General features: G+C 39.1%; 1 protein-coding gene across 2 annotated transcripts; it reads left to right on the forward strand.

Annotated features, from left to right (window-relative positions):
• Positions 1-939: 939 nt before the first annotated feature.
• On the forward strand, positions 940-14,754 carry alpl (alkaline phosphatase, biomineralization associated). 2 transcript variants are annotated; one of them, XM_075461697.1, is made up of 12 exons: positions 940-1,069; positions 3,337-3,498; positions 4,147-4,266; positions 5,521-5,636; positions 6,503-6,677; positions 8,300-8,475; positions 10,220-10,360; positions 10,484-10,553; positions 10,685-10,819; positions 12,674-12,865; positions 12,982-13,101; positions 13,338-14,754. In XM_075461697.1, exons 2-12 carry the CDS (start codon positions 3,426-3,428, stop codon positions 13,601-13,603), a joined length of 1,584 nt encoding a protein of 527 aa, XP_075317812.1. In that variant the 5' UTR covers positions 940-1,069; positions 3,337-3,425; the 3' UTR covers positions 13,604-14,754. The 2 variants fall into 2 exon arrangements, with proteins under 2 accessions (XP_075317812.1, XP_075317811.1); XM_075461696.1 differs by lacking the exon at positions 940-1,069 and adding an exon at positions 1,959-2,209.
• Positions 14,755-15,224: the final 470 nt, after the last annotated feature.

Raw genomic sequence — 15,224 nt, forward strand, 5'->3', positions numbered from 1 at the left:
AACCCTATCCTACAGTGACACCCAAAGGACACCACAGTAAACAGCAAGGAGTTTACAATTCCAAAAATAAATCAAATATTATTGCAAGTCACCTACACACCAACTCTTACAGCTGCAGGGAGGTAAGTTTATATAGCCTCACTTCTCAAATGGTGTCAGATAAGGTCACTATTTTACGAATATCATACTACTTTAATAAAGTGCAAGAGTACTGCTAGTTGATGGTTGTTTCCTGATCAATCCTAGAAGGTCATTACTGCATTACATCACTTACATGCAGTATCTAATCTTAGTAATTCCTGCTACTTTCATATAAATATAAATGGAACTGCATTTAATAGATGCAACACAAAATTAACTTTACAGATTTATCAGATTTTACACTAAAAAACAAATGACCAGTTATGATGGATGAAGGTTTTGCTTGTCAGGGTGTTTCATGGTCATTTTTTTTTAACTAACATGTTTTGCCATGTTTTGTTTTGTAATTTTTGTTTTGTAATGTTTGTGAATTATTTCTAATGTAAAGGTTCATATAGGCACACTGACATTTGAATTAGTTTAAATGTGTCGCTCCTCAAAAAGCTGGACTAAAAATGTATCTGGACCGACCCGTTGGTATTATGAGAGGCTAACATCACACAGTCAGGGTCGAACTCCTGCAAGAGAAATTTTATTCTAACACAGCAGATTTTGGTGATAAGACCTCCGTCCTCCTGGCATATCTTTGCCGCACAAAGCGCTTGTTCTGAGCGCTGGATACTTCCATTGGTGTTCCATTATAACCTCGGTGCTTTGTCTGTGGTGCAACGCTTGAGTCCTCAGGCAGGTGGAGCTCTCGGTCCATCCTCTCCCTCAGCAGCAGTGCATCGTGATTTCTAAGGTTTTTTTTTTTAAGGGGGGGTGGGGGGGGGGGGGGGGTAGGGGGTCCTCCCTCGTGGGATACAAACCGCTATTCTCAGACAGAAGCGGCACTATGTGGCCTTATACAAAAGCACTGTGAAAGCAGCGTTAGGGACAGGCATTTCAAGGTGAAGACGTAGATTTCTGCCTCGAAAATCCATCTTGGGTAAGTAATACCTACGATTAACTTTCTTTATGTTTGCACGCACATAGCATGTTGCTTTTGAAAGGACCGTGCATAGAAAGTATCTGGAGAAATTTGAATTTTGATGTCGTTTTTTGGTTCATCTTCACTCTCGACATGCGCTGTGATAAAGCTGTCACTTAGTTCTTTTTGTGAATGAATCTGAAATCAGCTGTTTTAGTTCATTATGAAAACCCAACTGGTTTGTAACGTACTGTTGAACAAAGACCGGCGCTGTTTGAACGGTCATATCCTTCACACATCTTTAACACAGTTTGAAGTGATTTATTGTGATTTTGTGAGGCAAAGTCACAGGAATTATGTTTTCTTTTTTTAAGCTAAACCCTTCTGAAGTATGAGAAAAGCAAACAAACACACACAAAAAAAAACGGACCAAAACAAAAAAAGATAAACCTGCCACCTAAATTCTGGTTCCTGGTTTCATATTCAATGGACATGGTTTAGTGCCCTTCTCAGCTACAGTGATCAGAAAACAGGGAGGGTTTTAACAATCTGAGTATCAGACACTCATCCTCTCATTTTGATTGAGTATTCGGAAGGCAATCTCTCATTTCTTAATCATCTACGCCTGAGCTCAATGCTCAATAATACGCCTAATCCATGCATTGTAGCAGCTACCTGCTGGATTTAAGTGCCAGTGTGACCTGCCTGAGACTACAACAGCAGCTCAGGGAAGAGCTGACTGAAGTAAAGCTGTTTGGAAACTCCAATTTGGACTCACTGGAGCAGCTGAATGCTCGGTGACACCATGTCTGAAGTGGAATTTCATGTTATATTGACCACAGCACTGTCCGGGGTCTTGCTGGTGGCAGTTCTGGCTCTTCTTTGCTATTTCACCTGCAGGCTGACCGGGTCGCTGCCTGTGGGTGGACCTGGCCGTTTTTGAGGCTGCAACTGAAACTACCAATGGCCCGTGGCATCGGAGGAACGGTTAAGGGAGCAGCCTGGATCAGTGCTCTCCCTCATTATCATACCAATCAACGTTGGCCTCGTTGGTGCTGGAATTTCCTTTTGTAGATCCTGTTTGGTTTAGACTTGTCAGTTTCTTGGTAAACCAAATGGAACCTGGCCCGTCAAATCCAAGCTGGAACTTTTTTCAAGGTTATCTGTTTATTATTTTAGTAAGACCAGTCAGAAAAGCTGAGTTCATGGGTCTGATACATAACCAACAGGTCAGGGCTTGATGGGAAACAAAGTCAACAAAATTGGCAGTTATTCAACCAAGCAATGCTGTAGTCATACCTTCAGTTAATAGGTCTGGTATTACAGATGTATTACATGTAACACTTCTTGCCAGATGTGTGCAGGTAAAATATTTAGTCAAGAAAGTGTTTGTGTTTTCAATCTTTTTTGGCAGGAGTAGATGTAACCAGTCCATCATTGAGTGTTAATCGGCTTTGTTATGGTTCTTAAACCTCTCTGTGCTCTGGAGCTCAATCCCATTAAAATGACCTTGACTATAAGCACAGGGTTGGAAGGAGGTGGGTGTGGATAATTATAGATAGACCCATAAGGGGCCCCTGTTGTGACCACTCCCATTTTGACCAAGCTTTTTCTGATGTTTCTACACCAAAGTGTTTGTAGGCTCAGAGATGTATTTTTTTTTAACGTATAATACCAACAAATCAAAGTGAAATCTATGTTCATGCAGCCTTGATGCCATGAAAAACTAATAGTGGTATTTGTGTGCTTTCTGCTTCTCTGTGCAATCTTATTTTACCCATTTCTTTACTTGCAATCCATATGTGACAGACAGGAACAAGGAAAATGGCTAATTTGACTTTTTCCCTGATAGACTAATGACTTAAAACAACTATTTTTGTTTATGGAATGCAATTCTTTTTTTCTCAGTATATTCAAATAAGGGTGACCAATAGAATTCTTATTTGTGTGTTAAATATGTCATCATTATTAGCTTGTGGCACCATGATGAGTGTTGGATAGTAAATACTGTAAAGTCTGGTTAAAGGCAAAACCCGAGGTTCATTGTCAAGCTAGGCATTAAAGATCAGAGAAACAATTTTACTCCAGTACTCCTCATATGAAGGCATGTCTACATACAGTGTATGTAACTTACCACGTAGCATTTTGAGCAGTTATTTTCCCGCTACAAGTGTGTTTAGTCATATCATCATGGAGTAAATGAATATGAAACCAGTGTGTCAGAGTCAACTCGCGGCTAGATGACACATACTAAATTACTGGTGTTTGTTTGTATTCTCTTGAAGCTGTGACACGACAGCAGACCTCCTCAGCTTCTCAAAGTGGCATCTTTTGGCTGTCTAGAGTAACGCATCAGCCACACGCAGACGACAACATGAAGGCTTCAGCCCTGCTCATCGTTTCCATCTGTCTGATTTTGGGGAGCTCAGGAAAGCCAAAATTCCCTGGTGAGCAACTGTGCAGAGAAACAAACAAACAAAAAAGTCCCATAATGCAGAGTTGTTACATAGCGGTTTTCAAGGTTGTTGGAGCATGTTGCCCTTTAAGGAAGTATTTATTCATACAGATTTCCTGTCTCCTAAATTGTTGGGAGTTTTTGATGTCTTCAGACTACCATTGCCAAAGAAAACAGTAAGATCACAACAAACAATCTGCTGCCGTGAAATTTGTATATTTGCCATTACAAAAGTTTTTTCCTTATCTGGATATGTGGTAAAGATAAGGAGAGTTATTGTACTTTGGAATTGTCCATGGAGGCAGTGGCTGCTTAGTTTGGCATTTTGAAGTTGTGGAGCTGTCACTGACTCAGGTCTCCAAAGTATAATTTTCAGTTTTCTAGCAGCAAAGGCAAAGCTTTTTAAATCTGAAAATGGCCTTAGGCATGAAGGCATTAGGTTTACTATTGGGAAAAAAATTAGGAATCTATCAGATATTCATATTTGGGAAGCTGGAAGCACAGACAGTCAGTGCCAGTAATGTTTTTCTGTTTTTGAACAAAGACCTTATTCATCGTGCACAGTTTCAAAGACAAAACTTTATCTGTTCATTTCTGTAACTATCCTAATATAACCAGACTTGATTATTGCGTCACTCAGAACAAGAGAAAGATCCCAAGTTTTGGAACACTTGGGCTCAGCGGACCTTGAAGAATGCTTTGAACCTGCAAAATCTCAATAAAAACAAAGCAAAGAATCTCATCCTCTTCCTTGGAGATGGTAAGTCTGCATATGACCATTTTATTTACATCAATAAGATTGTGTGAAAAAGAAAGTGGATGGAAGCCATCGCTGTAACAGAATTTATTTGTTTTTCATTTGATATTCAACGAGCATCCACACTGCCAGTGCAGTCTTAGCCACTTTGATGGATAAGAATACTTTATTTTAGCTGTAATGATATCATAAAGGATCCAGTGATGCATTAGAAGATGAATGAGATTGTTCAAATGTTTTCTAACGTGAGGTGAATGAATAGCCGCATAACAAAGCTGCCGTGCTGCCATCAGATCACTGGGCTTCTGGTTGTGCTGGGACGCTCACTGGTTGCACAAAAACTTTTATCCTCCATCGGGCCTCTGCTGTTTCTCTGCAGTGCAGGCACAGCACAGCATTCTTGCACATTTCTGCATTCATGGTCACGTTAGCACAGTTGCAGAATACCAGGAAAAGACTTCATAGTTCAAAGGAAAGTTGGTAGACAGAACAAATGAAATGTTTTCCAGGCATTGTGTGCTTCAAACCAGGAAAATACCAGCAGTCTGAGTAACCAGATTCAGCTGTGCAATAAACTGTAAACTCCTCTCTGAGCCTCAGATTTAGTTAAATCTGTAGAGCTACGAACATGCTGGAAAGTCTTATGCATGACAGCAATTATTAAAACTAGACTTGCAGCTAAAGGTACGTGAGAGAATCATTTGCTTTTCATCCTGTGAACAAGACAAGAAGATTTACAACACTATGTTAATTTGCAGTACTTTGAACAATTCACTTCAGACTTTTAGGTTAGGAAATGGGACATCCAAAAGTAATGGCAAACAAAATTCATCCAGGTTGAGCAGGTTACAGATTTACAAAAAGATAACCACTTCTTTTGACTTTAAACAAGCATACACATAAATTCTTGACATGACTATCCTCTTTGTCATGAAATGATTTGCTAACCAAACAAAAAGTAATGGAAAATTCAGTTTAAGCATTCAACGCAAATTGTAGATCAACCACAAAAGTTTCCTTCTTCTTTGTCATCTTTTCCCCCTTTTTCCTTTTATTATCTGTTTGTCAGGTAACGTGTATCTGAGCAAATGTTTTGCCTAACAGCAGTCATCCTGTTCTGAAATGTCTGTGAAAACATGCTCACATGTCGCAGACTGAAAACAATGAAAGAGAATGAAAAGCTTGTGTCTGTGCTGGCTCTTTTTGTCCCTGCTGAGTGAAATCAATATTAAAAGTAAACTTGCTTTTGGTGTTTAGGGATGGGCGTCCCCACGGTGACGGCCGCTCGAATACTGAAGGGTCAACTGAACGGACAGAGTGGAGAAGAGACGCAGCTGGAGATGGACAAGTTCCCTTTTTTATCTTTGGCCAAGGTCTAACTGTCATGGAGTATTTCACAATACGTTGATTTTTTTGTTGCCACTAATGGCTTCCTAACTTGTCATGTGACAGTACACATGGTCAGATACTGTCTTGGATCATACTGGCTGTTTATTTTGTCACAAATTAGATTTTTTTTTTTTTTTTTTTTAAATCATCATCAGCTGTGGTCATATATGAACCAGTTGAAAGAGAGACTGAAGAAACTCGGACTTGGAAAAACGTTAAACATTTTACAGCTGTGATACGAGCCTTAACCAACAAGCCATGAAAATTATTTTCTTGATATATTTTACTGATTGAAAGACACTGCCAAGTAGAGTAGTCACCAAGTCTATATATTTAGGGTCAGCAAAACCATGGAAATACTATTAGTTTCCCCCAGCTTAAGTTGATGATTTATACCATGGTGACAAAAAGTCACTTTTAAAAGGGAAGTTCGTGTTTTTTAAACCTGGACCTTATTTCTGGCATAAAATACGTTAATCTACTCACCGATAACAGTTTGGTGAAAGTCAGCGTCCTTCGGAAGATATTTAGATCACTCGAGATCTGCGTGTATCTACATAACGGGAGAGAACAGGGCAGAGACAATACAGCCTTTAAATAAGGCATTATCTGTCTTTATTTCACCAATACTTTAAGATGAATGAATGAATGCGTACTATTGCATTCATGGCATTTATTAACAGTAAAAAGCTCTATATTTTGTAAGAATCTTTTTTGCTTTATTTGGATATTGTATTGTTGGTTTTTGAAGTCAAGGAAATATAGCATTAAAACAAATTGCAAATCTATCACAGGCATATCAGAAAAACTAGAAACAACACTGACCTGCCAATGGCTTGTGTCTCTGCAGACATACAACACTAACGCTCAGGTGCCAGACAGCGCTGGCACAGCCACGGCTTACCTCTGTGGGGTTAAGGCCAACGAGGGCACAGTGGGCGTGAGTGCAGCTGCTGTCCGCTCCCAGTGCAACACCACACAGGGCAACGAGGTCACCTCCATCCTCAAATGGGCTAAGGACGCAGGTGAGGGGACATTAAATTAACTCTAAATTAAATAGGTGGGGGTTTTTTTTCTTGTTTGAAGAAACCATATTTTCCTAGAGATAATGTTGAATCAATGTGCATGAGGGGTACCACAGTGACTGGATGGCTCAAAGCGTCAACTTTGAAGCGGTCCGGAAAGTGAAGCATGTTTTCCAACCTGCCCGTTCCCATTTTCAGCTTTCAACCTTTGAACCCTAATTAGCCTCAGAGCAATTTGTTAGTCTAATTCATTTTACCAAAAGACATCTTTTCTTAAGACGGGCTGGGACAGATGTGACAAATTTCATCTGTTCTATCTGTACATCACCATCCTGTTTTGTTGAAGTTTTTGCTGCATATTTAGTTGGTATGATAGCTTTTGCACTTTGATATAGGAGCCGTTCAGGTAACATTACTGAAATTGATATTGATTTAATCACAAATTAAAGCTTCCCTAGGAGTGTAAAATAAGCATAGACCTTAAACGTCTGAAAGGCACGACTAAATGAAAAAGAACAGTATCGTTTATTAACTTTCAAACATTTATTCTTATTCTATAGAATATTTATTATATATATATCCCTTCATTTTAACCATACACTGTTGTAAGAAACGTTACATAACAAGTCAAACTCTGTGATCTGTATTGACCAGCAGCAATCAGCCTCAAAAATGACAGGTCTCCCAATGAGAAACGTGTGAGTTTCCTTACAGAAAGTACTTTTTCTCTTCAGGGATAGATTGTGACATTATGTCTGAGGATCAGTGTGTGAACTTTTGTGAACAGGGGTGAATATGAGTGGGGGCTCAGGGGTCACGGATAACAGGAAATCCAATACTTCCTCGAGCAACATTGCAGACAGTTTTTGAAATCCTCCACAAAGCAAATAGAAAAGGAAGTGTTTCCATCAGCTTTTGAAAAAAAAAAAAAAAAGTGATTTATTAACGAAAAAAAACAATTAAGCCATCAAATATTTTAGCCAAACTGATACAAGGCTGCAGTGTGAATAGTTTGTACCTTTTGTGTTGCTACACATTTCCTAAAGCAAGAAAGTTGTAACCATGCTGTATCAATGTCAGGGATGGTGTGAGGAGGGAGGACACGGATGCGGACTTCAAAGCAAAACAGGGTTTATTAAGCAAAAACAAAGTAACAAACTAAAGGTGCGGCTAAAGCCGGATTCAGAAAACCTAAACTGTGAAAAAATAAAGACTAAACATGGCATGGATAAATAAATACTTAACTTGAAAAACGACGTGGACAATGGAACATGGCAGTAACGGGCATCAACACGGGTAGGTCAGGTATGAGTGGCAAACATGACAAACAAAGATCCAGCGACAAGACAGGGGAAACTGCAAACTAAATAGGGAGTGAGTGATTAAGTGAGTGGGTGCAGCTGATGGGGAATGAACAGGTGAGGGGAATTAACTAATTAACTGAGTGAGGGAAGTGGGGGGAAAAACAATGGCAAAACCTAACACATGAAATGACTCAAAACCAAAATGTAATCTCAAACATGATATCTAAAAACAATAGTCCCATGGCGTGACAATCAACTTGTTCTTCAATCAAAAACTTGGCCCTGATTCAGACAGCTGCCTCTGTGTGTTTACTTCAGGAAAGTCAGTGGGAATAGTGACTACAACACGTGTCAACCATGCGACTCCGAGTGCTGCTTATGCCCACTGTGTGAACAGAGACTGGTACTCTGACAACGAGATGCCAGCTGAAGCCCTGCAGGACGGTTGCAAGGACATCGCCAGACAGCTCTTTGAAAATATTCCAAACATTGATGTGAGTCAGAATCTCGGGAAGCTTTGATGATTGATTATTCGTTGTCATTTTTCTAGCAGAAAAATCCAAAGGTCTTGTCAGGTTTATTATTAAGCTTTGTAACTTGGGCTTAGTAGCCTTGATGGTTGTGGTAAATTTATTGCTGTATTCTAGCCAGAAAAATCTCTACAAATTTTAGATGAACTGACTTAAACTTATGTCCAGATACTCATGGTTCAAAGACTTCGGCGGCCCCCTGACTTTCCCTCTATAATTCCTTAGTGATCCTTCGACATTTCTCCAGTACAATCATTTAAAAATGCAGTATATCTGAGGCACTCATCATTGAAGCTATACTTTGATGACAACCATGATATATGTAACATCATCAACAAGAACTTTTAGAACTTTACTGAGAAAAAAATTGTTTTATTTTTGTTAAGGAACAGTTTACAATAATTATGATTTTGACCTTAACACATTATTAAAGGGAAATAAGCAGTCTATTGCATGTTAGCAAGCTAACTAAATGCTGATTGTGATTTACTGTTTTTTAAAGGTGCCATGGCATGAAAATAAATGGAGACTTTTAAATATTTTTATAGGCTTTAGTGGTCCCCTAATACTGTATCTGAGTTTTTAATCCCCCAAATCTTGCTTTGGTGCAGAATTACAGCCAGTCCCAAAAATGAGCTTTCCTTAGGATCCTCAGAATGAGCTGTTCAGGGTCTGCAGCTTTAAATGCAAATTAGGAGGAGAAATGCGGGGCAAAGATTGCTCTGGTTTGCAAAGATGCATGTAGCGCGAGTCATTTCAATCAGGGGAAAGGCAGTTATCGTGCGCGCCATAACACCAACAGCAGGACGGCTTTCAAAACAACAAATAAGTACACAACACTCGCATTACAGTAAATGAGGTTTCCACTCGCATACCTCATGCTATTTACCGTTACATTAGCGACAGTGACTGAGCTATTAGCTGCAGAGCTATCGACACAGACAGACTGACCATTTTGACTCTGGAACCATGAATGAATCATTATCCTGATGAAATGCACTGAATTTGCGGATTCATTCTTCTTCAGGAAGCTTGAAGTCGGGGGTTTTGGTCTAAAATGAGCCAGCTAACCATCTCATGGGCATGCAAACACCTCCAACAGCCCAGTTGACAGAGATAAGAGCTTGCAGATGCTATTAGCTGCATAGCTAACGATACAGACACTTTCTTGTGGTAACAAGCTATGTAACTATACTGTACATACAGGAAAGCAACACAATTATAGAGCGTTAAATTACTTATTTGTCCAAGGTCTGTAGTTGGGCCAAAGAGAGTTGGTACTGATCCAGGGTTAATTTTCAGACGTTCGGCAATGAGCAATGAGCTGGCCAAAGAGCTGTGGGCGGGGAAAGGCAGTTTTGGCATAGCCATATATGGGCTCTGGGTGGAAACAACCTCGACGTCATATGAGGCGCCACGTCATAAGAGGCAGCTTTCCCGATCAGGTCATCTGCATGGTCACATTACCAAAGGCAGAGAATAATTTCCAGTGCATGGTTTAGGTCTATCATCATTTTCAACCACTGGGGGACCGCAGGCAGGCTAGAGGAACTCATATTAATGTTAAGCAACCTTAAAAAGTGAAAATTTAATGCCATGGCTCCTTTAAAATATTTTTACTCTTTCTTACAAAGGATATATTTTTATTTAGTCCTGTAATGATTGTGGTTAAGGCTGTTATTTAGTTTTCCTCTTTTTGGCTCTTCAGGTGGTTATGGGTGGAGGAAGGAAATTTATGTACCCCAAAAACAAATCAGATGTAGAATACCCTGACGTAGCGAAGAGCAGCGGCGTACGGAAAGACGGAAGAAACCTGGTGCAGGAGTGGCTTGACAAAGTGAAGAATAAGGTACATGTTCCCTCTTCCTCGTTGTCTTTTCTTGTTTCCTTGGTCCCTTTGTATCTACTCAGTTAAATTCTCATATTTTGAATTTCAAAGGGACTGCAGTTACAAGTCTTTTTTTCTCTGTAGAATGGTCATTATGTATGGAACAAGAAGCAGCTTCTATCCCTTAACCCAAACAATGTGAATTACTTACTGGGTGAGTCTCAGTGTCATTATAAAACTTTCATTGAAGTGTAAATGAGGAGGCATTAGTCACTGCATTTGCTTTAGGCTTATTTTTCCGTGTGTAATGTGCTGTTTCTCCTTGCACTGCTGCTGTTATCGCAGGTCTGTTTGAACCCATGGATATGACTTATGACTTGGAGAGGAACACCGACACCGACCCTTCACTGACAGAGATGGTGGATGTGGCAATCAAGATCCTAAGGAAGAACCCTAATGGATTTTACCTGCTTGTAGAGGGTGAGCTTTGTCTCCTCTATTATGGCAAAAGGCTACGGTTGTCTTTTGTTCTGGCGCTGGCGTCGTAGATAGTTTTCTGACAACTGAACCGAGTTAGTTTATCACTAAACATTGAACTATATCTTAACCAAAAAAAGAAAACTGAAATGGGAGACATTTCATGGGAACTTCATGAAAATAGCGTGCAATATTTTACTTAGTTATCCAGTAAGTGAATTGAAACAGCATATTTCAAGACATTACCTTTTCCCTGATTGTATTTTTATTGAAATATCAGACAATAAACCCCGAAGATGGCCATCAGAGACACTTTACTTATAAGACTCAGTCCTCTCAGACATTTGTGCCTCGTTCAGGAGAAACAGAGCGCCTTACAATCCCAAAAATGATGGAATCACATCTCTTGCAGGATGTTCTTTCGGTTGTTTTATTTCATAGGAAATAAATCCCAAATGTGATTTTGAAAAATATTTACTTTAACAGCTATACGTGATGGCTTTGAAAAATATCCCTAAATAAATTAAAGTGCTGTAATTTTTGCCTTTTTCAGATCAAATAGAGGAACAAATTAGGGGATTGTTAAAAGAAATCATGATTAGTGCTTTGGTTAAACTCTTCTGACTTCTGTGACAGCTTGAATTCTTTGGGGCTTGGACGCCACTAGCAAAAAACAATATTGTTCATGAATCAGGTTCCAGCTTTCTTGTGCACCAGCTGATTGATTCGCTTTTGCAGGATGGAGCCTTGTCACGGACCCTTTTTTATTTGTTTGTTTTTTTTCAATTCCCACCATGAATTTCCACTCAGACTGAGATCAGAGCTGTTTGCTGGCCATGTCATTGAGTTCACATGTGCTTCCCGTGGGATGTCATTTCCTTTTAACACAGTATAGACAAAGACATGCTGTATGAGTGTGTGTATGAATGGGTGACTGTGGCTTGTAGTGTAAAAGCGTTTTGAGTGGTGAAGTAGACTGGACAGCTATATATAAGCACAGCCCATTTACCATGACCATTTTCCTGAAAACCTTGAATGCTCTGTGATACATTATCATCCTTAAAAAAGATTTTGTCATCACTAGACCAACTGTCAATTGATGGAATGGCAAAATGGAATGGCACTTGTTCATTTACCGTACAGGTGATTACTGCATTCTACCCTCATCTTTCACCTGCCTTCAACCCCATTTAATCAATGATTGTCATAATTATTTTTTTTAGGCAGTCATGTTTACATGTTTCATTGGACAGATACCAAACTAAAGTTCCAGCATCTTCATATTCTTGCTATATAGAGATCCATTATTCATCCCTGATTATCATTACTGCATCTCTTGAGTCCACTGGAACCGTTTTCTTCTCTTTAGATGTTAATGATAGTTTATCTTTAGCTTCTCTGAATGCAATTCCCATTTCCTTGAAGAGTTCCTTTTACAGTTTTGGTCACAGTGTTATCTTAATGGTTTGATGTCCTCTCCATGTTTAGTTACTACAACTTTACTATTTCGCTTGCATTTGCTCCACATTTTAGATCCAGCTGACTGGGAAACAACAATATCCCTGCTGCACTGTGTCTTGTTTTTTTTTTGTCATTTAAAACAAAAAAGAATTGATTCTGACTAAATTAACTGTAACGCCTACATCTACACCTTTGTGATGGCAGAAATGCAAGTACATTTGACACTTTTTGTCAGTTTTATGACTGATTTGAAAAGCAAGACCTAATTTTCAGGTTAATGGAGGTGAGAAATTCAGCAGGGTTTAAACTACTTTGGCATTCGTCCAGTCTGTAAACAAAAGATACAAAACTACTTTTTGTCTAACAGTTAATTGGAAATGAATTCCCCCCTGTCAGGAGGACGTATCGACCATGGACACCATGAGGGCAAGGCCAAGCAGGCTCTGCACGAAGCTGTGGAAATGGACCGGGCCATTGGCCGGGCGGATCTCTTAACCAGCACCCATGATACACTGAGCATCGTGACTGCTGACCATTCTCATGTGTTCAGTTTTGGGGGCTACACATTCAGAGGAAATCCAATATTTGGTATGTAGTACTGAAGATGTAGTAGATACTATGATGTATACCTGAAGTGGTGACTTAGAGCTTTCATTCTGGTTCTGTTGCGATTACAACCCCCAATGCTTTGTCTCCATCACTAGGTCTGGCCCCCATGCTGAGTGATATTGATCAGAAGCCTTTCACTTCCATTTTATATGCAAACGGACCAGGTTACAAAGTTTTCAATGGTGCGAGGGAGAATGTTTCGACTGTGAAGTACAGTAAGTATATTTTCTTGGCCAAACTAGATCAGGATGTGTGTTTAGATTACATTTAAGATAGGAAATCCCCCCCGATCTTGTTTACAGACATTTATTTTTTCAAGTCACGGAGGAAAAACTAAAAAAAATTAAAGTTTTACTGTCACAAGTTAGTTACAAAGACTCAGCTTTCTTTTGGACTTTTCCTGGTTGTATTTAAAGACAATGCATCTTTTTTCTGTGTCTCTCCCTTTCAGTGGAGAACAACTACCAGGCCCAGTCAGCTGTACCTCTGTCTCTGGAGACCCATGGAGGAGAGGATGTGGCTGTGTTTGCTAAGGGTCCCATGGCTCACCTCCTACATGGAGTCCATGAACAGAATTACATCCCCCATGTTATGGCATATGCAGCCTGTATCGGCCAGAACAGAGACCACTGCGTGTTAACTGGTGGAACAGTCGGCTTGCAGCCAGTGTTTTCTAGCATTGCAACCATTCTCACAGTCACTCGACTTCTGTGCTGACCTTCCCCAGACACGTCATCCTGATAATATTAATTTGAACTAAATTCTCCTTTAAAGATTTTAACTTTTTCTTGTTTTCTCATTTCTTTTTAGAGCATTTTTATCACTATCACCACTGTAAAGACACTTTTTTTCTTGGGGTATAATAATTAACGGACAAAAGTACAAGCACATATTTGCTCAAGTGATTTAAAAATGCACCACTCCTATTATTTAGAATGAGTTTTAACAGAGCACGGTGATAACAGAAAGCAAAATTCATAACCTACATTTAACACATTTTTGTGATTAGTGTGTGTTTTTGTATGTTTTGTGTTGAAATCTCTTTTTTCAGGTGGACTTGACCTTGATAAGTGGTAGTTGCAGGTGTGGCTGACCTTGCCTGGGTTGATCTACAGTCCAAGTACATTATCTTAGACTGATTTACATCCTTTCTCTTGGTTTTTTCTTTCAGCCCAGCTGTGACACTGTGTGGACATGAGAAAGATTAATGTGATTTTGCTGCTCTTGACAGCGAAATCTTTAACTGTGGTCAAAGGGTTTGTCAACTCATTTGAGGAGTGACTGCAGACAAACTTTAGACTTTTCTCCCATTGAAACGAGTGAAAACAATGGTTTTAAAAATGTGAGCAAATTTGGATATGTTTGAAAAATAAGGATAATGTGATTTTAAATTGTTAGTGTATATAATTTTATTTTGTTCAGCCAAATGTGTAAAACTTGAATAAAATAAATCACCCCCGATGCACTGAAATAAAAATTATTTTTAAAGATCAGAAAAATCAGATAACATAATTGTCACCTTGAATTTTTAAGTGTTGTATGACCCGTTCAATCTTGTCTAATGTAAACCCTGTTGCTTTAGACATAATTTGCAAATGATTTAAGTCATTTGTGTTTCAAATGTGCATTTAACAGAATCTACCTCACAAGCTTCCTAAAGATCCCTCATGACAGCGGTGTGTTCTCAAGGACACATTTTGTTAAACAAATTTTGGCAAGTGAATGTATAATTGACAAAACATGAACATTTATTTGAATTTCTTATCATAATGTGATGTACACTTTCCATACTCACAGAAAGCAACAAGAAAGCCCATGTTTTGTCCAAATTTCTGTCTGGTACACAATAAAATTGTCTGTTTTCTGATTATCTTCTATGTTTCTAATGTTGCAACATTAATGCTTTAAGCATTTTAAATGGTTTATTGGTAAGATTTATTTAGACTTATCAAAGGTTTTAGGAAATAAACTATTTTCATCACTTGTACAGTCTCAACTCAATGTGAAAAACTGTTTTGTAGCTTTTCTTTATGTAAAATATAGATTTGCAATTTGTCACAATACAAAAGTTCTTGAAGACCCTTCATTTCAGCTCGTCACACATGTTGTCACATTTAGCCACGAGACAGGTCAGACCCAGGAAGGAGCAGAGACAGTTTATTGTGAGAGAAACCAAACTCAAAATAATCCTCCATGGCAGTTAGTGTCTGTGAAGAGACAATAGGTGTTAAATCTTGGCTGGGAATCCAGAATGTCCAAGAATCCAATAGAGTGCTGAACAGTAGTGATGCTTGCTTTCTCTGGAAAGAGTCACAAAAACAAGAGACTTGAGAATACA

This window comes from Odontesthes bonariensis, chromosome 3 (genome assembly GCF_027942865.1).
Source record: "Odontesthes bonariensis isolate fOdoBon6 chromosome 3, fOdoBon6.hap1, whole genome shotgun sequence".
In the NCBI taxonomy this organism is placed as follows: Eukaryota; Metazoa; Chordata; class Actinopteri; order Atheriniformes; family Atherinopsidae; genus Odontesthes; species Odontesthes bonariensis.

Bases quoted from the DNA above. Each gene is read 5' to 3' on its own strand.
- alpl (XM_075461696.1), top strand. From the start codon at position 2,167: ATGGAACCTGGCCCGTCAAATCCAAGCTGGAACTTTTTTCAAG. The intron at 5,637-6,502 runs GTCTAACTGTCA...GTGTCTCTGCAG, and splicing joins CTTTTTTATCTTTGGCCAAG to ACATACAACACTAACGCTCA. The intron at 6,678-8,299 runs GTGAGGGGACAT...TGTTTACTTCAG, and splicing joins CAAATGGGCTAAGGACGCAG to GAAAGTCAGTGGGAATAGTG.